General features: G+C 35.9%; 1 protein-coding gene across 2 annotated transcripts in view; it reads right to left on the bottom strand.

The window, feature by feature from the left end:
• Window positions 1-368: 368 nt before the first annotated feature.
• The window catches only part of bun (bunched), a 117,518-nt gene continuing 92,783 nt past the window's right edge, over window positions 369-25,103 (bottom strand). For both annotated transcript variants that reach the window (XM_053758686.1, XM_053758693.1), the window contains 2 exons: window positions 11,345-11,396; window positions 369-2,130 (listed from right to left, as the gene is read on the bottom strand). In XM_053758686.1, the coding sequence (XP_053614661.1) occupies window positions 1,918-2,130; window positions 11,345-11,396 (265 nt within the window). In that variant the 3' untranslated portion in view covers window positions 369-1,917. The remainder of the gene's footprint in view (window positions 2,131-11,344; window positions 11,397-25,103) is intronic.

Here is a 25,103-nt window from a genome sequence, read left to right as displayed (position 1 = left end):
TAAGTCATAAAAAATCCGTAAAACATTGAATCATCGCTCTGTTCGATGTCATGTTTGGTTAATTAGGTTTGCTTTATACTTCCAAGTACGTACCTAAATCCTTTTTTTTTCATTTCTGATCAAACTTCGGAGAATGACTGTATACAACCTAGCCTTCATAATGCCGGCTACACACTATCAGCAAAAAGTTCGCCAAATTAATTTTGCGGTTTCGAAGTACATTGCTGGTTTTGTCGATCTGTCTGATTTATCGTGTGTAGCAGGCATATTATCTTTATATTAGACGAATCGAACGTCTCACTATTTTCCGATGAGTTTTTATGTTCTAGGTTCATTAAGTAAATGAGGGTAATTGAAAAAACAACAAGAAACATTTTGAATACTTTTGCATTTATTGGGTATGTATGAGGAACCTTTCTGGTCAACATAAGCTACAACGGGCATCTCTGTTTACAGTATATTTACAATATTCAGTATTATATATCGTAATATAATTCATAACTAGGTCTAGGGTAATGCTTGGAGTAAATTACTGTATATTCACAATAATCAAAGACCTAACATCATCTATACACATAGCGTTGTACAAAATACTATTCTATAAAGAAAATAGTCACACTCGAGTTGCTGGCATATTCTTTCAGTTACAAAAACTGCCCGATCCTTTCAAGTCCTAGCATTATTTCATACATCAGTCATAACATCAGACATTTTGTTCGGTTGTTTAATTATAAACAGTGAAACTAGTATTAAATACAGCGAATATTTAACTTATGCTTTAGCTATATTCCGCGATACATCCGCTGTCTATGCACGGACTAAGGAATAGGTTCCTTACATCACATTCGTTCATATGTACATCGTTCCCTACACACGAATCTATTACAACTTGTACTATATACAAACAATTTAATTATTAAAAAAATACAGTGTTAAATTACTATAAATTCTATTTTATTCACCGATATAGGACTGGAATAAAAATAGTTTTTTTTTTTAATGTTCAGCGTGCAAAATTGACTAAAGCCAGCATCGCACGAGTTCACGATCTCGCAACGATTCTAATCTAAAATATGAGTTCTTCAGCAAACGTTAAACATCAACTGCAGATAACATACATTCCGACGTTATATAACAATAACATATAATTAAATGATTAAACTAAACGAAACATCACACAACACTTTCAGAACAATCTACAGATCATTAAACATTTTCAAGGACAACACTTGCAATTTAATGTAACACAGTATTGAAAATCGATAAATAACTTAAATTACATATACATATAAAAAATAGAGAAAATAAATTAACACACAGTCATTGTTCAATGCGAAATATTATATTCATCTCTAGTTTATTACATTCATTATAAACACACGTCTTATAATTATCTTATATGGAATAATATCTGGTTAGCGATACCTAAACTTTAAACCGAATAAAAAAATACGACGACGTACATTGAAACACTAAAGACTCGTTGCTGAGATGCGTAGCAAAAGCATGGCAGTTAGCACGAAATTCTGCACCCTAAATTATAATAACAGAATATATACGTCTATGAATCTGAAGCATTATATAGAAGGCTCATCGCGCTGTTCCGTCCCTCACCGCCGGTGGTGCGTTTGAGCGTTGAGCGAAGCGGGGAGCGGGCGCGGCGCGGTGATGCTAACTAGACACTTGTGTGATTTATCGTGCGGCGACGATCGGCCGCGCGGGGTCCCTCGGCGCTCGACCGTGTACTTTCCACTCATTCTTGTTAACCTACGAATTAACATAGCACAGCCATAGTGACTCCCTGGGTCCCGCGAGCAACGTGCAGCTGCGGCCGGGGTCGCGCGCCGAGGGGGGAGGCTGTGGACCTCTGGGCCGGCGAGGGCCGGCGGGCGTTGTCTCGAGCGCCGGCCCGGCGGCCTACGACACCGGCGGCTGAGGGCCCTGCGTCTGTGGCGGCGGCCGGGTACCGGCCGCGGGCAGCTGCGCCAGCGTGTCTTGGCTGGCGTGCGCGCGCAGGAATGTGTTCTCTACTTCGAGCTGGTTGATCCTCTCCATTAGTTCCGCGATGCGCTCCTTCAGGACTTCCACCTCTTCGCGCACCGCGAACATCAAGTGGCTTTTAACCAGATCCTGAAACAAGGGAAAACGAAACGTTAATAAAATTAATAAGAACTGCTTAAGACATTTTGGTTTAAATTACCATATGAGAAATAAAAAAAATAACCACACCCTTTAAAGAAGTAAATTATGAAACTAATACATATAACATGTAGAAATCACATTTCGCTGCTAAAATGGAAAACAACATTTTAAAATAAGACAACCGTAATCTCGAAATCAACAACGGCTCAACAGAAAGAACAACTTCATTCAAGATGTAGATAAAAAAAAAGGAAGAAACGTACATTTGTGTCAGGTACTACAACGTAGCAGGGCTCTTTCTGGCCCTTTTGCCTGATCTCGTAAAGGCAGCCATCTCTGGGTTGTTGCACAACGTCAATCATGTTTGAGCGGTGAACTAGTTTTCAGGGTCACAAAATGTATGAATGTGGCCGGCGACGACTAAAACGCGACTGGCGATAACGAGCTACTGGGGACAAGTAGCGCTGGTGCGATCAAGCAGGCGACTGATGGTCTGAGCGCGCGCGCCGGCCTATTTAAAATGGCGGCGCACACGTCACCGCCACGCAGTCCGCCCGTGCACCCTGAACTCGACAACACAACCTACATCGTTATCAACAGCCCTTGCTTATCGATTTTGTTTGCCAAAACATATTAAAAACAAGCTCATGATACCTAAACTTCTTTTAAAGATGCTTCCTATTTACGGAACTGATAAATTGAAGTGGTTACGGAAATTGGTGATTGTGATGGACTTGCTAATGAATATAATGATAACGATTTATCTTTGCGTCGTTGCATTGATGTCAAGTAATTGACAATCCATTTTCAACTAAGTAGGTATCATGAACGAGATGCAAACGATGCAATTTGTCTAATTGTAGAAATTCCTCGTATTTAGAAATAGTCTGCTCAACAATTTAGCGTAATTGCTTTATACGCGTTAGTTTCAGCAACATGAAGCATGCGGATACGCAAGAAATAATTGATTCGCTCTCCGTTAAATTGGAGCAAATAAAAAGTCTACCACGAGAATCTTCTACGTGCCCGTCCAATTATCACCGATCTAATAGGATCAGCAAAATACATGTTATTCCAAAAGAACAAATATCAACACGCCGATGGAAAAATAACCAAATTTAGAGGAACGCGAATATGAGACTAATATAAATCCAAGGTCCAGCCAAGGTTAAAATTGACGACTGTTCGAAATAGACTCAAGATTTTTTATAGCTATAGCACATGTTTATTACAACAAATATGATATATAATGTACATATCTAATAAATAAATATTTGATATAAGGTTATGTAAATTCGACAATAACTAGAAGAAATAACAAAGAAACTTATTCCAATGGACAAAGAGAAAACTAAACAATAACATCAGAAGGAATGAGAGGATATCGAAACAAAGACCAGCTAAGCGCGAATGCAATTATGGTCGTAATGTATATACGAATGCGGATACCAACAGCAAATGTCATTCTGAAAACTTTATAGAAGTCGGAATCAATAGGTATCAATAAATAGCTGCACATAAATGATGGAAACAATTCTTCGTCAACTATATTAATTAGAAATATGCCAAGGCCAGGACGTCTACAAGTGTTATTTGTTGCTGGTAGAAACAGTAAATTATATGAACCATATATAAACCAATAGTTTAAGACGCGAAGTGGAAACTATAATATATTAATAAGTTGAAATGGCATTTTCTTCAACTCCTACAGAAGTGAACAAAAGTGTATGAGATTATGTCATTTATTTTAATATTTTGTGAGTAAACGTCAAAAGAGCGTGCACTTAGTGTGGCTAAATGTGGTCCGAGCCGATTGTGTGGTGTAATTGGTACATTCTTAAAATAGAATAAGAGATTTTATTAGCACGGTGATGCGAGTGGGTGTCCCGACCTTCAATTAGTGGAATCTTATATACTTTAATCATTCTGGTGCATACCGGATCTCGTTGAGAGTTATTGACTTGTCGCTCACGTCAGAGCTGCAGATTGACGCGATTGGGCGCCAATGAATTGATTCTGCCACTGCGATATCAAATCTCAATTATATATAATCTATGTGAAGCTATGCACCGGTGCTGAGTATATGTTTCGTTTATTTAAACTCAAAATTTAACGACTTGATACGAAGTTAAACAGTGCATATCAGATGTGCAAATGTTTCCATGTCAGTGGGTAAATTAGATAACAATGAGCATGTCAAGTTTGGATAAAACCACTCTTAATAAATATGTCAAGTTTCATGATACAATTTATGACTTGGCCGTGAGTCTGGGCAGGTGTGTGCAGGGCTGGACAAGAAAGTAATCGAAATGGTTGCAATGATTTCATTCACGGTGCAGTGAACCTTAGCAGGCGCAACCGAATACAGGCCGGTGATATAATGCGTACAAGGGCGGCAGATAAAACCTGTCGCATTGTTTTTAACGATAACCAGATAAAACTGGTGCGATATCTGCACGAGTTTGTTGTAAGTGCAAATATACTTAATATATGATATGCCAAATCGGATTATCAGTTATCGTGATAATTCTCAGTTTATGCCAAGCAACTAGGATCTCAATAACAACAACATATTTTTAGCTTGAACATTGAGTACGAAGTACTTAATTTTCTAGATCATGTTATTTAAGTAGTGTTTTTTGGTCGATTTGGTTAAATGTGGACTAAATAAAAAAATACACCAGGTGGAATTTGATTTTATATAGAGTATGGTGTGGTATTTGTGTATATAATAATGATACACAAATACCACACCACATACCATCGTTACCGTTTACAGATGTTTACGGCCATGATTCGTTTATACATCTGATGCTCTCCCTAACTCACTTATTTACATATGAAAACAACACAAGTTTACAAAAATAGTTTTAAATAGCGAATTTACAATTCAAACAAAGGCTATACTCTTTCAAGAAAAAAAGGCGTAATGCTGAATACATAAATAGAGTTGAAAACAACACAAGCAGGCCGCTGGAATTTTAATTATAATTTAAAGTATGACATCATGCTATGTTGTGTTGTGCCATAGAGCCATATTTCTTTTTCAATGTTGTTATTTCTACAACGAGTGATATGAAAAACGAGGTATTAAATTGTGGTTGAAATTATTGTTTATTGATTACACAGTATAGCAATTAATTTGTATTATATATTGTGATTGTATGTGCAAAACTGGGTGTAGGTAATATTATCTATAAGAATTAAGAATTAATTAAGACTAGTCTGACCACACCTCAGAATTTATTTATGTGTGCTGTACTAAAATCCGGAGTTTCATTAAAATATTTATTTCTCAAAGCACATGTTCTACTCATGTGTTTTTACAAAATTATATGCTACTGCGCATTATACATAATCAAATTTCTTAGTTTAAGTAAACTTAGTAAGGAAACAATAGCACAAACGATGCAAACAGTTGAAAATAATAATTAATAAATTTGATGTATTATTGTAAATAGGTACATGTATTCCTTTCTTTATCGCAATCTGTTACTGGCAATATTATTTAAATTATTTGCAAGAGTAAATACAGAAGTTAAAATATTGCGCATCGAATGGTTTCCGATAGCAGTTGTTCAAACACGTTGGATACTTTTGATGCCAGCCGAAATAATATTTACTCAGGTGAAAACTGTGGGCAGCCATGATATTCTAAAAATAATCGTGACATAATTTAACTGTAATTAGTTTGTTGCATATGAAATGAATAGATTTCAAAAATCTGTTGGCAGTTATAAACCTAATGATTGAGTTTTCCTTGTAGTTAGTAGGTAAATGAAAAAATATATTTAAAAGCTAATATTTTTTAAAGCTTATAAGTAATATATATTATTTTTCTATTTTCATAATCTTAAAAAATAAACGATAATTAAACATTGTTATAGTTTGAGCACGAGCGAGGTGATAACAAAATTGATGAACATAAAAATCAAAATTATATAAACAAGATCTATCATCAAAACACCATAATAAAAAACAAGATAGCGCTGTACAAAATATCGGCTCTTCCAGACTTGAAGACTACAGACAATAAAGAGACTGAACAATATAAAACACTGAAAATGTAAACAAGCATTGACGTAAATGAGTTATCATAGAGATAACGGCTAAACAAAACAAACGCAATCAAGTCCAGAATCACGACCTCTGCCTCATGAACCATCATGATGTCACCTGTAGGAGATGACTACACTACATTGTACAAATATAGACATTACTCCGCTGATACACTCATGAGTATAGGTAAACATTTAGTTTTATCCTGGACGCTAATTTCCAAACAAGTTTAGCGGTTTGCGGTTAAATTTGTCATCACGGCAGCGCAAAAAAAAATATACATAGTAAAATGATTATGATGTGTTCATAATTCTTGCAATTATGCTGCGTATGATTTTTAAGATGACTATATATTTATACATTAAAATGGAATATTTTCTCAAGTAAAATTAAAGCGAAATTTATATACTGTCTAGAAATCAAAAGCAACGTTTATGAGGCATCAAATAAAAAAGCCTATAAATTAATTAGCACCCTATCAATGATGGCCTGGTTTTTCTAGTGAAGCTAATTAGGGAGAAGATAGTGAATGATAAACAGTTGGTGAGGAAAATAGCATATAAAGTTCTAATTTCTACAAAGCAAGCCAATCACGCCACAGAAAATGCAAATCGTAATATTGGGCCCAATGGTATTTCCAGATTTTTATGCTGTATATGTTTTCTTCGTGGGCTCCGAGTTCCGCAATTCTTGGCTCTGTCTACTTCACAAGGGATAAAGACATGATACAGTATGATTCCTCTTATCTTTGCGGATAAGACACCGATTTCTTTCGGAATGAAAAATATAGGTGGTGACACAGAAATTTTATCTTTATCTCTGTAAACCTGTGTGCTTCTGTAATCTTCTACTAAGCCTTTAAATCTAAACGATTGCTACTCAAGCACACAATAACGAAATCAGAATTTAACTCTACTGGGGGTATTTAAGATCCAAATATTACCGACGTACCGTAATTCCCAAAAGGCCTTACACCTGACAACAGCTCACAAGTTTGTTGTGCCATTAAAGCGATTGAAAAGCAACTAATACGGTCTTCAATTAAGGACAACTAACAATTAATAGCATATAATTAAAAACAATTAAAAATGGACTTATTTAGTCCATTTTTAATTTAAAAAAATATATATAATAATTTTAAATCATGCGACGTATGTCCTTCTCCTCATTCTACACATAATTATATAATTGATAGGTTAATATTTAGTACATTTTGTTCAAATACCAATATGGAAGTCGTTAGCAAATCTGTACTGGTCTTACTCATAACAATCAATAAAAAAATGGGCGGCATAGTAAACAACTACTATGTCACTGTTTACTATGCAACCCATCACCTGGCCAGCAACTACACAGCGATATTCTACACATAAACGTGTAATCTCAAATTATTCCGGCTTCGGGTAGATTTCCGTCAGTTATCTTGTTATTCGACTTCAATACCTCGTACATTGAAAAAATAAACACTGTCATTCACAAATACAGTGATAATTCCATCCTTGGGACATATTTAAATTGTGATTTTGCAACTTATTTGTACAGTAAGTAGTGTTCACTACTTTTCTAAAATAGGACCCACCCATAAACGAACGTGACGGCTTCATTACACAGTATATTTTCGAAGAAAACTTCAGTATTTCCTGGGTAGGAACGGTTTCGTGCAGCGATTTTGATCTGGCGCGTGCTCTAGAGCCACTCTCAGTTGCAAATTACTCGTTGCAAAATCTAGATTGGTGGCTCGCGACCGATTCGTGTGACCTCCTGGCGTCTCCCGGTGTTTATTCCGCGCTGCCTGCAAATCCGAATCGGTCGTATAATCTGGAGAGCGCGCGTCTCCATGGACCGACTTTCCTTCCGGGTCTATTCTTGGCCGGGCGGGCCCTACGGGTCACGCTTGACTCACGCAAATCACGTACACAACGAGAGAATTAGTATTCCAAGGCGCTCGGGACAAATAAGAAATTCTAAGCATTATTCAAACAAACGCCGCCGCCTGTAAACCACTTGCTAATGACCCGTTAGATATAACCCTACGGATGTCGTAATAATATTCATCCTAAAATAACTAAGTCGAGGCGTAAACGCATTAAAAAATATTTTAGAAACAAGCCAAAGGAATAAACGAAATAAATGTTTGAGCAGTTGCGTGGAAGTGGGTCAGTAGAATAAGCCCGGTTGCTATACGTCGATTTATTTTCGCCTGAAAAATATATTTGTTGTGATGTAACATACCTTAATGTAATGAAAATGTTGGGAGTATTGAGTGAAACATAAACCAAAGCGCATTTTTACACAAATTTAATTTTCGACCACAATGGCAAAAAAAATTTGTTAAATGTAAAATCTTGTTAGGTGTACCATGTTTTTACTCAAAGCAATTAGCTTCTGCAGTTGTTTTAAAAGATTTTTTTTTTTTATTTTAAACTAAGCGCCGTTCAAGACAAGGAAGAGATGAATGTGATGACTTAGAAAAAATAAGTACTTATGTATTGTATAAATTAGTGCCGCACTATAGAATAGCCGTAGGAATAATCTTGTTATGTAAGTAACGAAGGGCGTGCTGCAAATGATAACGTTGCAACATTAAATGTACGTGTCTATTTGTTACAACTACATTCATTGGGAAATAATCTTGACGCAGAATAAACATTGCTCTACATCAGTCCAATAATCCAGAATATTAATGTTAACAAAACAATCTAAATTAGCACTATAGCTTTGAAGATTTAAGATAAACCAATAAACGATTATGATTATAATAATGATAATGGAATTAATAAAAATAGAATTGACGATTAATGAATGGAAAATATATATGTTTTTCTAGATAAGCAAGACAAACATGACGTAGGGATTATAAAGAATGGTATTATCAGTGATGAAGATATGGATTAAATCCACGTGGAGCTCCCATATAAGGAGGCGCATGAAATACACGAGCGTGTAGAGGGAGTGATAAAAATAGTATGATGCGTTGTAGGCATGAGGGCTGGATTGGGGTCAATCGCATGAGGCCATCTGCGGAGGCTAATTATAGTTGTTGTGAGATGAGTTCACAAGTAAACAATACATAACAACAAGCCTGAAGCACTGGAGACAACTAATCCATAAATCAGCATTCATTAAAATTATATGTGGAAAATATTAAAGGAGATAATTACTAACAGTGAAGCCAGTTAAAACTAGTTTTCGTAATAACCAGCTATGTTTCCACAGATGTAGAGTTGATTCAAAGCGTTTATTTTATTGGTGAAAAATTTAAGAATGTCTTGTCCATTCGAGCGGACAATAGGAAATGAATAAGAATTGATAAGAAATTTGTTCCAAACTAATTTAGTATATTCACTAAAGCAACACACGAACAACATAGTTGGATATGTGTATTATATAGCAAGGACAAACCGGGACACGTTTCCTGGCCATTAAAAAGAGGAAGCCATTAGAGATGCTACAGTGTCTCCAATGTAAATAACGGTGTTATGTAGCTGACCATTCTGCTATTATAAACGCAGTCTCATAGGATATTGCATCTTTACGCAACTCTTGCAACGACGTTGGTGTTACAAATTACAAAGGTGTTTTTTTGGCATTTTTAATTTTAAAGTTTAAATGCACATTCATTCAATCAAATAAAATCAAAGCTAGAAAGTTGTTGTTGAATTGCACACAGTAATATAGCGTGACTGTGTGTAGTATTTAGTTCCAAATACACTCTTGGCTGGTTTATTACTCCCATATAATTTTACATTGCTAGTACTGTTATTTTACGTATTATTTAATTGATGTGCATTTTACTAAAATGATATTTGGAATAGATACCATAAAATTTCAAGTATTCTATTCTCTGATCATATAAATCGCGTTCAGATGCTCAGTAATACAAAACATTTGTAGCATCAATTTCTCTTTTATCAGTTTCGCTTGACCTATATTCAGAGCACCAGCCGTGGTAATTTGAGAGTGAAATCTATTGATATCTAGCAATTTGGATTCATCACAGTTTATATTGTTATTATAAAGTCCGTTAATGTTTTATACGATGGTTTAGAAGTAGGCAAGAGGATGCGGTGCATCAAAGTGATATGCAAGTTCCTAGAATGCGTCGCATTGAGCACAGGCGGAATCTATGCGGCCAACTGACACGACACAACTGCATACATCGTCCGCGTTCCATATTTCAAGATTTTATCTTGAAGGAACCTTAAGAAAATGCTTCGAAGAAAATTAAGAGAGAAATGTTAACAGTGACTTTGTAACTATTTGAGGTAGATAATACAGTTTTTTGTATAACGAACAGTTGTTTAGAGGAGTGCTAATTCTTTTTTACTTCAATCACAGTACAAATTAAGTAGTGCGGTACATACGTATACGAAAATTACATGACCCACCAAAAACCATAAACGAAACCTAGAAGAATGGATCTCGGTTGTTATCTAGGTTATTCACATAAAGTATTTCAGAAACATTCAAGAGGCGTTGCCTAATACTTGTTCAGGCTAGATAATGATTGTTAATTGATCCAACTTGTCTCTGAAGCTTGATGTTTCTTAAGACATTTATTACATACGATTTCCTCTATTTACGCTCAATTATATGATAATAACTGGCGGCTCAAACAAAGGAAGTTTTAACGCTCTAGTCACGTACGCATTTTAAGTCGATTGCAAGAAAACAAAGTGTCTATTTATTTAGAAGACTATTACCTTTAATGGCCGGCAAATAAAGACAGGCGTTATAAAAAATGTCCAGTGAAACGATGAATTCCTTAGGATAGAAATAACGCTGCACAAGGAATAAACTCCTATAGTACTCAAAAGAAAATCTTAACAGATCAAATACATCTACTGCATCTGCAAGATGGTGAAGAGATCGATAGACGGTCAAACGCCACTGGAAGACCTGAGAACGACAACCTAAACGTAATGTAGTAATAATTAAACACGATTGTGTCAGCAACATTAGTGGAGAACCACAATTGAGAAAACAATGAATGATGTTGAAATTACAACTTCCATTTGTACATTTAAGTCATACGTCAACTGAGCCCTAAAGTCGGACTCGCAGGGCTGTTAACGTCAGCCATTCAGGACAACAAATGAGAGAAAATAAAGAGTGTAAAATATAAAATATAAAATTTACTCACCATAGCTTGCTCGATCTTGTTGTCGATGGCCACCGCGCTAGTGCCCGATGCGCTGTAACAAAGAGAAATTGAGAAAATTAGCTACATTTTTCATTAGTAATTTATTGCATTGACATAATTTACATACAGTATAGTATATAAAAAATGTTTAGAGTCAGATCAGACAATTGAGAAGTCACTTTATAGACTATTATAAAATAATACTTTCTATAAACATGGGATACCTAAGGATATTTGGAAAAATCCTTTCTACTCTTAAAAACACCAAAATGGAAAACGAATGTGATTACTGAATACCTTGGTGGCGATTCCGCCAGTTATAGTGACAGTTTTTTCTCATAGATATGATTAATTTATTTATGTTACTGATCATTAGCTAGCGCACAATTAAGAAAACAATGAAAAATAAACATTAATATAGGTAAATGAACACGCAAAATCAACCGACCATTCTGTTAGGTAAAATACAATTATGTATGAAATTTTCCGCTGTAGAACATTTGTTCGAAACGAATTAAAAGTCGGAATTGAGGAATGCGTATAAATCAGTTATCGGAAGTACTGTGGTTAGAACGATTATGTATTATGTCGTCGACACAAACTTTGTGAATTTAACAGCGTGGTTGGAGGTTATGCGATATTCTCTATGCATGGGATAGGATAACTATAAACCGGTAATTTTGCCAAAGTTTCCGTTCGCGGCGGATGATTACGGCCATTGTGGATAAATATCGCAAAACTGGCGACCGCAACGTTGAACCGGTCCCAATAATAATAGTAACAAAAGGAACAATGGATTTTGTGCTCATCATCTAACACGCGACAGGCGCAGTAGCCAAAACTGCATAGAAGTCCACCCTATATTTAATGACGAACGCCTAATTTTAGTATATGATTCGTTTTCATACATATCACTTTTGTACTTAACATACATACATATAAGTCAAGTTAAATAAAAGCTTTTAAAAACACGTAAAATTATGGTAACATTAAGAAGTTTGCGTACAGTATTCTGCAAAAGTGGCGTACAGATAAATAACGTTAGGTAAGTACTTTGTAAAAAATAAAAAATGTATTTCAAAATATGGTATGCATTTTTAATAACATTTATCTAGAAGTGGCTCATGAAGGTTTTCTTTAAATGTTTTTAAAGTCAATTTTGGAGATATAGGTAATTTGTTGCCTGTAGCACGTGCCCTTCCAAATACACTTTTACTCATCAAAGCGGTCCAGAAGATAACTAACGCTATTTTGGAGGTATCACGAGGCCTTGTACGAAATGTAAATAGGGACTAACACTGTTCAAATGAGTTTCTTTCGGCATTTCTTCTCAGCAGTGGTCGTTCCGAAATGCCAGTAGTTTGTAGCTTGTGAGAAATAACTATAAATATAAAAATTGACGAGAAAAAGTGCCTGTAAGGTCTAATTTCTGAAGAAATGATTTGATTTGATTTGAAAATGGACATTTCTTTTTGTTAATGTGCGCAAATTCCGGCATTCTTAAAAATATACATGGCAGCAATTTATGAATTCACTGAACTTTTATTTAAACGCTGAAGTAATGACCCGATTTTTAGTACTGAAATATCTTTATTAGACAACCAGTGACGGACGCTTTATTGACTGATAGTCAATATCTGACTGTCAAGTCAATATTTAATCGAAAACATTAAGTATTAAAATTATTCTCTATGTTTAATCGTCCAGAACAAGCGGAATGTAGGAAGAATCAAGAAGAATCATTCTAGTCATTAAGGTAAGACGCAATTTAAATAAACTATGTAATATTGTTGCATTTATAAATGTGACACCATTTCAATTTTAATAATGAACTAAATAACATACAACAACCTTTTTTTAATTAAGCTGGAGTACGTAACCAAGTACGAAATCAAAACACTATCTACATAGAAACAATATCTAGATACAATATCTACTTGACTTTCTCTATGGTCTGATTCCGTATCGCGTCAATTTGATACAATGTTTGAAGATGGAACCAGTTAAGCGTTGGAAATGATGAACGAGCGGTGGATCGATTTAGACCGGTCTTGCCAACTAACAGCCAACTCAGCGACTTTGTAGCATTTACTTCATTCTTACATCACGCAATGAATAATGAAACAATGAATGCATTTTCAACGTAATAATATTGCTAAAAAGCATTTTTTACTACAAATAAATCGAACTTGGAATAACCATTACATTACAGTGACAATGAAATATAGGTAAAAAGTAACTTTCTCTAGGCGGAACTGGACAAAAACAAGTTTAAGTATTCTAACGATTACGCAAGTCAGTTGACAAAATTGCACGCGTGGACAAGGCACATGAAAGACTTAAAACATAAGCTAATGAAAAAATACAAAAGAAAGTCTTTCGTATTTGCCAAATATTGGCTGGAAACTTTATCGAATTTGAACTTTCAATATGACTTGAAATTATTTAAAGTAAACAATTTTGTTAAAACCTGAATGACTTGCCCGATTTGCTGCCAAATGTAATTAATGCCAGTTGGTTTTACATGTGTGGTGTGGCTGTTATGAATTGTCAAACCTGGCAACAAAACAATTTTTCTGCCACAAGCTTGAAGAGAATCATTTCCGAAAATATATTTTGTTACTTCCATTTTGAAGCAAGATATAAAACTGTAGGTTGGGATACAAAACACTTAAGGAAATTTCATTTTAAGTCTCTGTATACTTCAACAAGTGGAAAAGGATGTCATGTAAATATGATGATCAAACAAAGAAGAGATAAATGTTTTGTCGTTCACTACTCTTTACAGCGCACGTGTGTTAGCGTAGATGTTCGTTATTGTCAACATCACCAAATAGGCTTCAGAACAAAGGCTCAGCATTACCAAAGTCTTTTGAAAATAATAAAAGACTCAAGCTTTTTGTCAATAACAAAAACAATTAAATCTTAAAGAGGTTTTATTTATTCCGTGGCCGTCATCGTCGAGACTAAAATAGCATCTGCCGAATAAAGTGATGCATATAAGTCGCTTTAGTGAATTGCTAAACCGGTTTGTAATGGAAATCTTTTGTTAAGAAACGCAATATTCACAATCTCGTACCGTCTCCAAGGTGAGCTAAAAATTGAGAAAGAGAACTTAATATCACATATGTATATGGATTGAAGACAAAATAAACTTAAGACTTAAAAAATTAAGACGATTGATAAAATCAATACGATTAAAGAAAAAGCAGTAGTCTACAATGTGAACGATGATTCACGGATTTCCGTGTTACTTTGTAAGACAATAACGCGTAGAAAACAAAGGTCGCGGTGAAATTATATGCGAGCAGCATGAAAATTTCATGTATTAGTCACAATATGGTCACAAAGTGAAGCGCAACGACACCAATTGGCGCCTTTCATCGACAATAACCATTAATTGCAACGATGGAACATTCTAGTCGCCAATTATTACACCGAATTGCCTATCAAATGATTTGTGGCTTTTAGTAGCGGTTGTTATTGGGATTGTCGCAAACATTTATTAAGAGATAATGACCAAAGCGTTAATTTTACTGGTTGTATCATTATAACATAGAGATAAGTTTCGTAATCATGCAGTGTGCTGCACTAGAGTACTGTTATCGTGTAGCGAGTGGTCGGCGTTCATACAAGGTCATTGAAGGGAAATCGACGACGAGAGTCATGTCGACATGGCGGCGGCGGTGGCGCCAATAGCGGTGCAGTAGTGGCGCTTCATTTAACTGTTGTGTTTCATCACGCCGCATTCTCGTTCCTTTCGAATTCAATTAATAAACAAAAGTAAAGCTAGTATTTATGAATAAAAGAGGCATCAGAACTAATATACTGTTTTTTTTTAAATACATAAAAACGACTCATGTAGAGTTTTAAAACTATATTGCTTTATTAGTTCAGTATTTAGGAAGTGGGCAAAAGACATTAGAAGGACACCATGGGAACATTATAGTGGTAGTCCAGGGTTGTCACGCGAGACCGTCACGCTATGGTGGTCCATAAGATTTCACATTAAGTTACTACATGTATATCACTTAATCATCAGCCAGATGTACTGAATCCTGATACTGAATACTACCCAGACTACTAGCTGTTGTAATATCTTTATTTCAAGAAAACCTAAAATGGCCGTTGCAAGCCAAGCCTCAGATGGCCTGAAGCCAATTACTTTCCACAATTTTGCTAGCAACATTATATTTGAAAGTTTTCAGGGTCAATACCTTGTTATGACGTGTAGCCTACTACAAAATCAAAGGTTCCTATAAAAACTTTCAGGAGTGAAGTGTTGTTGTGCATCGGATCGATACAGCAGTCCGACGATAGAGACACTAGGTTCAATAGGCGGCGCTGACGTCAGCGAATCGAAACCGTTTGTCTGGCTGCAGCTGGCCACGTTGCCGAAGAACCTTCACCGACTTATAGGTCTGTAATTAGTTGACAACTATGGGAACATTCACATCAAGCACCGCAGGCAGGACGCGTTTTAACGAATTGAAGATTGCAATGTCTGACTCCAAAAGGTCTTAGAGATAGGTACTTACACAGGATAGAAGTAGTCGATGTACTTGACGACCACTTCTCTCAGAAGATCTTGCTTATTCATAATGGACGTGTAGTTTGCACTTATTAATTTAGCTTGCATAGCTCCCACGTCACCCAAAATTCCTACGCGGTGGGACTTTAGGGTCCCACGTAAGGGGGTGACCGAAGCCGTGATTTTGTGATGAATGCGTTTATGCGTGTTTGAAGAATGATGCTATGTTAATATTGAAAGCGCGCGAGCAACCGGATCAACGCGTTGCGGCAAACTGGGACCAGTGCCGGTCGCAGCGAGGTGGAGAGGGGGGAGAGAGGGACCGGAGCAAGCGGCGCGCGCACCGCTCTACCTACTACGGGCTACGATGATGGCGCTTCGAAACACCTAGGCAACGCTTTTGCGACACACCCGTTGTGGTTCAAAATGCGAATGAATGTAAGACCCGTCGCACCTAGCATCTGGCATAGGGCATTTGAATTAAACGATACGGTCGCTTAGGTTCAAGGCTGACTAGTAGAGTAGGCTGCTGTTTTTGCAAGTGTTCCTGCTCAACCGATATTATTAAAAATACAAAGAACTTATTTTAACTACTTTGACCACTAACTATAGCATGCAGATTTAAAAGTAGATTTAGAACAAAAAGTTAGATGAAAGGAGTAACTAATTAAGTAAGTTCTATATTAAGTATAACTATTCCTGATCTATATACAAATAAACTTAGTCTATTAATTGCAACAACCAAAAATAAGACAAGGCAAAAAATGACTGTGACAAAACATGTAAAGTTAAATATGATAATAATTGCAGTTGGAGACAACGATACAACAGAAGAGATAGTCCAAGACAATCCTACCCCAAGTGGTTATTGTCACCGAGACGGCTAGACGAGTGCCATCAATGTAGGAGTTGCTGCTGCAGACATTTCCGCGTATTGTTTTACAGAGTTAAAGAGATGAGCAAAATTATAGTAATGTTTATAACATACCGATTTATCAAGGCAATAAGAAAATAAAGGTAGCTATAAATTATAGTAATAAGATTAATGTAATAAAACATTAAACAATTTTAGCTATTTGATTCGGACGAGTACGGAATACAGGTTTCGGTCGAGTTTTGAAATCGGAATATACATCATCGGATGAATGCGGAACAACCCAGTTTATTTTTGGATTACAAATCAAGTAAAAGTTCAAAACCTACCTCAACATGAAAATAATTCAGATTACCAGATCAATAACTGTAACTTGATAATGGAAAATTGACAAAAACATAATCCGCAGAGTGATTTGTATATGCATATAAGCGAGATATGGAACGCCCCTATTCCTAAACGTTTCGATGAAACAATCTTAAATTGCTGCATTCCAAGTTTTATACTTTGTTAGTAAGTACAATTTAAGAAAGCTAGGTTTCCATTCTGCAAATCCTCTACTCTCATCTGGGAAAATCGTCAAAGAGTAGCTGCTATCAGAGGTGGCTACAGCTACTAAGCTTGACTTGGCTAGAATTCAAGGTACGTCACATACTATCAATCCCCTAGACACGATCACTAGACACGAATTTTGCAAGATTTATTTTGACGTTACGATTCATCTTACAAAATGTATATTTATTGCGAAACCGTTACATGACTTTATGCAGTAATGTACCTAGTTTAATTTCACAATGCGTCGTTGAATTTTCTAAAGTAAATAAAGTATTAACGATCATTATATTATAGTGCATGGTTGCAATGGCTAGTGTTACAATTAAAAGTTGCACACTTATTATTCCGACAAAGTGAGTTGAGTAGAATTAATACATTAACAATTAGATCGTCTATTATTTCAAATGATGTAAACAGATACACATTAACCTTGAGGGTTATGTAATAGCAATAAAATTATTTCAATATATTCATATTATGCTCTTTTGCTGATGAATATTCATGGACATCTGGTACTGGCACGCTTCGTGATCACATAATGCCTAATTCATATGAACCGAGGCGTAGAGAATAGATAGTGTCAGGCCATTCACAGTTTATGGTCCGGTAAAAACTAACAAGTGCAGACAGTGTGTCATCCATAACAACCTAAACATTAGGCATAATAAAGTTTGACCTCAATTAATATTTCATTTTCGGCACCTGAGCTCCATGTGTCTTTATAACTGAAGAAGAAAACGGGAAAATGCTCAGATAAAAGTGATTTTGACTGAATTACATCTCTTATCATCTACTTTACGACGGGTTCCAATGTCGAAGTAACTTCCTAAAAAACCTTACACCATAATCTTTTCAATTCCAATCTAATCCATTTAATCAAGGAAATGTAAGTTAACATAATAAAGATTGGATTTAAGTACTTACGTGGGGTGATAAGAATTAGTTTAGTTATGGATTCATGTGATTAAACATATCAGTAATATTTATGATGTAGACACCAAAGATGCATGCTCAAGTAAGATCCATAGTAATGGCAACATGATAAGCGATGTAGGCTTTAATGATAATACGGATAACAATATTGATAAAGTGATGAGTGAGATAAGACGACAGTAGTAGCTGTGGTCTGAGATTAGAATCCGTTCCCATATGCCAAAATTCCTATGCAAACCAAGGTTTATGACGTACTTAAGAATATAAGTATATTAGTCTTAGTCACAGGAAGCGAACTGCCGAAAATAACTTGTCGATTCCAGGCTTACGTTTTCTTGACTTATTTCATAGATAATCAGACTCAGAGTTCGAATAAGAATGGTAATTAATTTGGTACAATTAATATACGATGAAGTAATGTCATTATTTGACTGCTCGCTTGCGTATACAATTTTGTTCATTTTGCTCGGAGAAAAACATTGGGTTCCATTTCGAACTATTTAAAAATCAGCTCGATCTTTTAGAAGCCACTATAAGTAGACTGTCATTGTTTCGCAGTTGGTAGTTACGAAATGTTATCTAGGAAATCCAATCAAATTATTTTATATAAAAAACATTAACTATACAAATAATTTTAATTTTACTTAGAAATAACCATCAAGAGAATACATCAACAAAAACTGCAATCTTAATGACATTTTATTGTATACAATAGTGTCATTATAAAAGAATAATGTCTATTGGTTTATGTACATAATTACATACGCACAAATGGCGACGCACAAAGGGATAAAACAATCTCTATAGAGTTTCAAGGTCAAAGTTGAAATTTTTCTCTTACACAAGGAGACAAACAATAGAGATAATACATATGAGCATATGAACTGCCTCAGCAGCATTAAGTATAACTTGTTGTGGAGATAACAAAACCAATTTTGAATATGTTTAATACAATCATGGACTCTTAATCGCGAAGGCAGGCTGTTGACAATGACTTTCTGTGACATAAAGAAGATAAAAGTACAAAATGTCATAACCTTTGACTCAATGTCCGAGTCCCCTTGGCAAAAATTAAATGTATTGATGTAAATACAAACATTAAAAACCTACGACAAAATGTCTACGAGAATTCAACAAGACTTAACAGAGACAGCATCAAGTGGCAGGATCTGATTCATCATAATATAATAGCCTTAATAGGCTTCAAGTTGAACAAATTGAAATTTCCGTGAGTTTTAGTATACTACGGATCACATTCACTTCGATACGAGATAACATTTGCTCTATGAAGCAGATTGTTAGAAATAATGTGTACCTAAGTAGGTACATATTATTTACATGTCAAGTAAGTATTTGACATGTATAAATGCATACAGCATGCATAAACATCACTTAGGTACATGCAAGTGACTTGACTACATACATAATGATGATTTATCAAAGATGATGGAATAATATTTAATTGTGTATCATTATATTCTATTCGTACCATAAATATAAAAGGAATATAAAATATGTAAGGTCAGAGATAAATTACATCATATTGTCTAAATGGTTCCCAAATAAGCAAGTAATTACTACAAAATGGACAACTGAAGATTATTTACATGTAATGCAATGTGATTTAGCAATTGACTCTGGCTAGCGTCTTCAACTATAAGTTGATAATGCTAAAGGTCAGTAATAATTAGTCGGCAGTCAGTTTGGCTAAAGATTCCTCAGGCATTGAGAACTCTACAAACAAAACGTTCCATCAATTAAATAATATGTAATACAGTTGTATCAAACAGGAAAAAATATATTCAAAATACTTGATTAAGTAGACATATAAATCAGAAACAATCACGAAGCACCTATCATCCAGGCCTGATATGAACAGGTAACAAGATAAAACATGAAAATGATAATGAAAACAAACATGATAACTAAACAAATATGCGTTTCGCAAACGAAAATTCATTGCTTGTTGACGCGTCTATCAATATGTGAAAGATGATCGTGAAGTGTTGAAGACTTTCAATGTCAAACTTACGAGCACCACGTGTTCCTCCGAGCGAATGGTGATCGTGGTTGTTCTGTAAAAGTCGATTTCGATTGTGAGTCTGTCGTTAGACTCAATTTGAGGCCTGCTATCGACTTGCGGCGTTTAGCAGCAAGCGCTCGTGAAGCCAAGTCCGAGTCGTGCACCTGTTCAGGGGAGGAGGCAGCGTGGGAGCATGTCTTCATGTGCGCCTGCGCAGTCGCCACCTGAAGCAGTTTGCTCGAGAGGCTTCGGCGACCGAGGGCCTCGCAAGTCGCACAGCGTCCCTCTTCCATTGAGTTCCTCGTGCGTCCAAGCCGGCCACGCCGCGGACACTGAGCGCGTATTGTTTCAAACGGACGTGGTGGCTTAACTGATGTCATCCGACGGGCGATATGCGCGCGACCGCTCTCGTTCGCCGCACGAAAATTTCAAGGCATAGTTCAGACTGAGGGCGGAATCGATCGATATGCCATCGAAATAGGCTTAAGCGATAATGAGAACACGATAAGGTATACACGCGAATAAGATTATTGACCTAGTCTAAGCACTAAACGGCTTCTGTGTGGCCTCGGGGCGGCTGTGCGCGGGCGGCTCGGCGCATACGACTGCGGTCAACGGCGAAACACCCCGCGCCGCCCGCCGTAATCCGAACATTAGCGATCATATCGATGTTGTGGTGAATAATACGTGGACATCGCACTACTTAAAGAATTGAATCGTCGCGATTAGACTGACGTGCCACTCTATTCCGGCATTCCTCTGGAAACGGTCCAGGTGAGCAATATAAATAATCTCTGCCATAAGGATATTATTGCTACAAAACTCAGGGTGTCATAACTCTTTGTCAAGTGTTATGAGGCTGACGATGTTTTTAGCAAAATTTTCATTTCTATTCGGTGCAAATGTCACTATTTCCATGACGTTGCAAAAGTAGTTTCACTAATTATATTTCACAGTGTTTTTATAATTAAGTTACTTAATTAATACGAATATTGATACCACAGAAAAAATTATGCCGTGTAAGTATCAAGCTAGAAGCAATATTTATCAACAACTGTCGAAGCAGGCCCGAAAACATGTAACTAACAATCCTTTGCAGTTTTTGCACTACACTTTATAGCACATAAACATAAGCCAGTTTTTCCACAATAAATCTAATCAACGTAATTTGCTAGATTGGTTTGAGCATGTTGTAAATAAGAGAGCGCAAATTTAAGATCATTGAGTACAAGGTCTATGGTCTGATGGTCTCTCGTCCATAATTTGTTTAGACTATACTAGCTACGCCCCGGGGCTTCGCTCTCGTGGGAATTCCGGGATAAAAAGTACCCTGTGTTATTTCAGGTTATATTCTACCCATGTATCAAATTTCATAACAATCGGTCCAGTAGATTAATATATAAGTCCTACTAATATAGGACTTATCGTAATATACGCACATACTTATAACTTTTTTAATTGTGATGTTTTTAAGGAAAATTTAAATTATCTTTGCCTAAAATAAAAGTAATTAATGAAGATTTTTTAATGGAACTTGAGGGCTTTAGGTAACGCATTTGTACTAGAGGATAATTATATGTTTGATAACTATTAGAGACCATTCTGGGTCAGTATTTTATTTAAATATTATGCGCGTAATATATAAATAAACTGCCCCAGAAGTCTTTGACAAATAACTAAAAGGATAAACAGGGCCCATATCAAAATAACGTATTAATTAGTATACGATAACAATAGCGGACAGTGCAGAAATCATCTCTGTAACATATTCAAGGAAGCGTGATATATTAGTACCCTCTCCCTCCCACCCCTCGCCCTGCATATATCGATGACAAACACTAGAGCTGCCAACTGTTCGACACATTTCGACATACATCAATCGCAATTAACGCGAATATTGGCTATCGGCATCGTTCTTGTGACAATCCTCAATTTATCAGAGAAGAGAAACACCTTATATGTCGGAACATGTAAATTAGAAATTGATCTATCTCTCTCATCTGCATTTTCCCGGTTCCTTCCATAAGGGTTTGCTTTTTGTCGTCTCCAAGTATTGAAATCAATATCATAAGAGTTATGCCAGTTAATAATAATGTGGTCGTTTAAATCAAAAGGGACCTTATGGCGCGCGACACTTAGGCCACTATTTCAGTTGTTTTGTACTCGAACAACGGCAATAAAGACCTAAGTCCCTTTTGATTTGGACGACCACATATATTGATACGAAATTGTAATGTTTGTTACACAAATACAAGTCTAGTTACTTTGACACTAAATATAAATAAAACAAAAAATAAAAAAAAAACAACTTTGACTAGAGCAATAGAAACATTCTTAGAGCGGCTCATTCGTTAAATTGCGATATAAAATGGACCGGGATAGAGCTAAAGCTGACCCGCCGACCTAAGGATAAAATGATGTAGTTGGAGACGCACACTCAGAAGATAATAAATGGATATAACCACCGGATAATAAATTAACTTGGCTAGCATAAACTTTGAGTTCATTTTCCATAAGTTTCCCTATTAGCGAAAGTTTCAGGAATGCTACTTTTACTGCAATTAGTACGAAACGTTGTTAAACAACCTGTTGGCTAGAACTGTTCATAGAGTGAACAATATTTACAGGTAATACTCAATCTGATTCTCCTGTTAGGATAATTTTAACTAGCTTTTTGGGTTTATCTAGACTTTCTTCAAAAACCATCTCATGATTAATAAGGTGCTAAATCCATATTTACCCCCTATTAGGCTTAATATACCTTGTTAAGTAGTATGTGCAATGGACATAAATAAAAAGCATTATGCCAGTCCACAACGGTTATTAATTTTATATTCATGGACAAAGGGAGTAGCAAAGAGTATTGATTGTACAATAATTGCAGCTGAATATCGATTTTACGGCGTGACCCGATTGCAATCAACATAGTTAACATGTAGGGATATTAAATTTTTAAAGCATATTTACTATGTTTATATTTTGTTTTGATAATAACTTTCAGCTAATAAAATGTTTGGTATTTATATGCTAAATGCATATACATGCCTACAGTATTTTTTGTATACATGACAATGACAAGAAGGAAAAACAAAAACAAACTGCTAAAACGCATCAAGCAAGTAAGGACCCATAACCGTATACATAAAAGATAGGTACGTATAGATTTCCATAAAATAAAAGGCCTTTTCATAAAAGAGTGCATAGATTTATGCGACCACTGTCAGTGTCAGACACCAGACTGATGTATGTAAACTTAATATTATGTAGATTTTTTGCACAATTAAATGACTATGTAATATCATATGGGTTAATTCAAATCTAAATGACGTGTCAGCGTGCATGTAATTATAACATTCGCAATTGTTTAAATTTGCGTACTGTGAAATAGTTTTATTATTGCTTGTTTAGTTTAATTTACCGTTTTGAAGCATTTTACATGAAGAAAATTGCTGCAGTTTTTTGTTTTCTGATGTCAGATGCTACAGCAATTTATGATTCTTATGACTAATAACTCTCGATGGATGTGTCATCATATTTATTATGATTGAATGATTCTGTTTAATTTACCTATTAAGTAACATTTATTAAGAAATATTTCATAATTGTACTACATATCAAAACACCAGATACTAAGACAAAACAAACGCTGTTGTTTTTGCAATGTTCTCTTGTTTTAGTTAAAGATCATTTGGCATCTAAATATATCATACATCACGTATTGACGTGGCCGCTTGCGATGTCGATGCGATATATCCAATGACATTGAGTAGCTCGTGCCCTTCAGATATAAAGGGCATAATTACGGGCATAAGTACCTAACATTCCTCCGCTTAAAATGCATCAAAAATACAAATTACCTATAATTTGTATAAACAAAACATGTATAAACAAATTCAATTTATTATTATTATGCTTGATTCACTGGCATAAACTTTTGTTAAGTTCAAGTGGATGTTAGATTTTTTTAGAAATTAATCATTCAAGAATAGTTTCAGGCAAAGCGCATACTTGTTTATAAACAACTCTACCAGATTCCTTTTGCATAATCACACTATCATTTTAATCATCATCATAATCATCTTTCTACTACATTTTCACATAATGCAGAAAATAACTAGCCACCTTCTCAAATTATCATTATATATCTAGAAGTCGCGATGTTGACGTAGGAAACATAATGAGCAGTTCAAAGTTCCGAACCTCCACAGTATAACTAACCTGTCTAATACAATACTCATGTGCCTGTGAAGGTTCGCCTTCAAATCCTTGCGGGTATACTGCTGCTGTAGACATGGTGGGGGTGGTGCGGGGGGAGCGGCCACCGGCGGCCCAGCCGGTGCTCGCTTCCCTATCAGCACTTTCAACTCCGCCATCAACTTTTGCACCATGCGGACACGACTTTACAACACAGCGCGTCGCAAACTTCTGAAGAACACACCTCAATCAATTGACATCAACTTGCCAAGAGCCATTGGCTTCGTTGTTGCATAGGAGTGTGACGTCACTGATGCACGTGATAATAAAACATCGATATCAATAGAGGCGTCGTATCAGGGCGCGTGCGGGCTCCGCACTGTCGGTCCGCGAACGCTTTGACCTCGCCGCTGCTTTTTATAAGTGCCGATGAGTGCGCAAGGTGCTGTATGCGAGACAGAATAAATTTCATGTTTATATTTAGGCTACAATATTGTACACGCATAATACTCACACAGTTGGAAACACTATTTTTATTTTTAATATTTTTGTAGTACTAAATCGATGCGGCAAAATACGCAAGTTTAGATTAGTCATTTTATCTTGAACTAAACAAAGGCAGGGTTCCGATCGCAAATTAATTCGGAAT

Source organism: Plodia interpunctella, chromosome 2 (assembly GCF_027563975.2).
Source record: "Plodia interpunctella isolate USDA-ARS_2022_Savannah chromosome 2, ilPloInte3.2, whole genome shotgun sequence".
Taxonomy (NCBI): domain Eukaryota; kingdom Metazoa; phylum Arthropoda; class Insecta; order Lepidoptera; family Pyralidae; genus Plodia; species Plodia interpunctella.
This window is presented reverse-complemented; position numbering and strand designations above follow the sequence as displayed.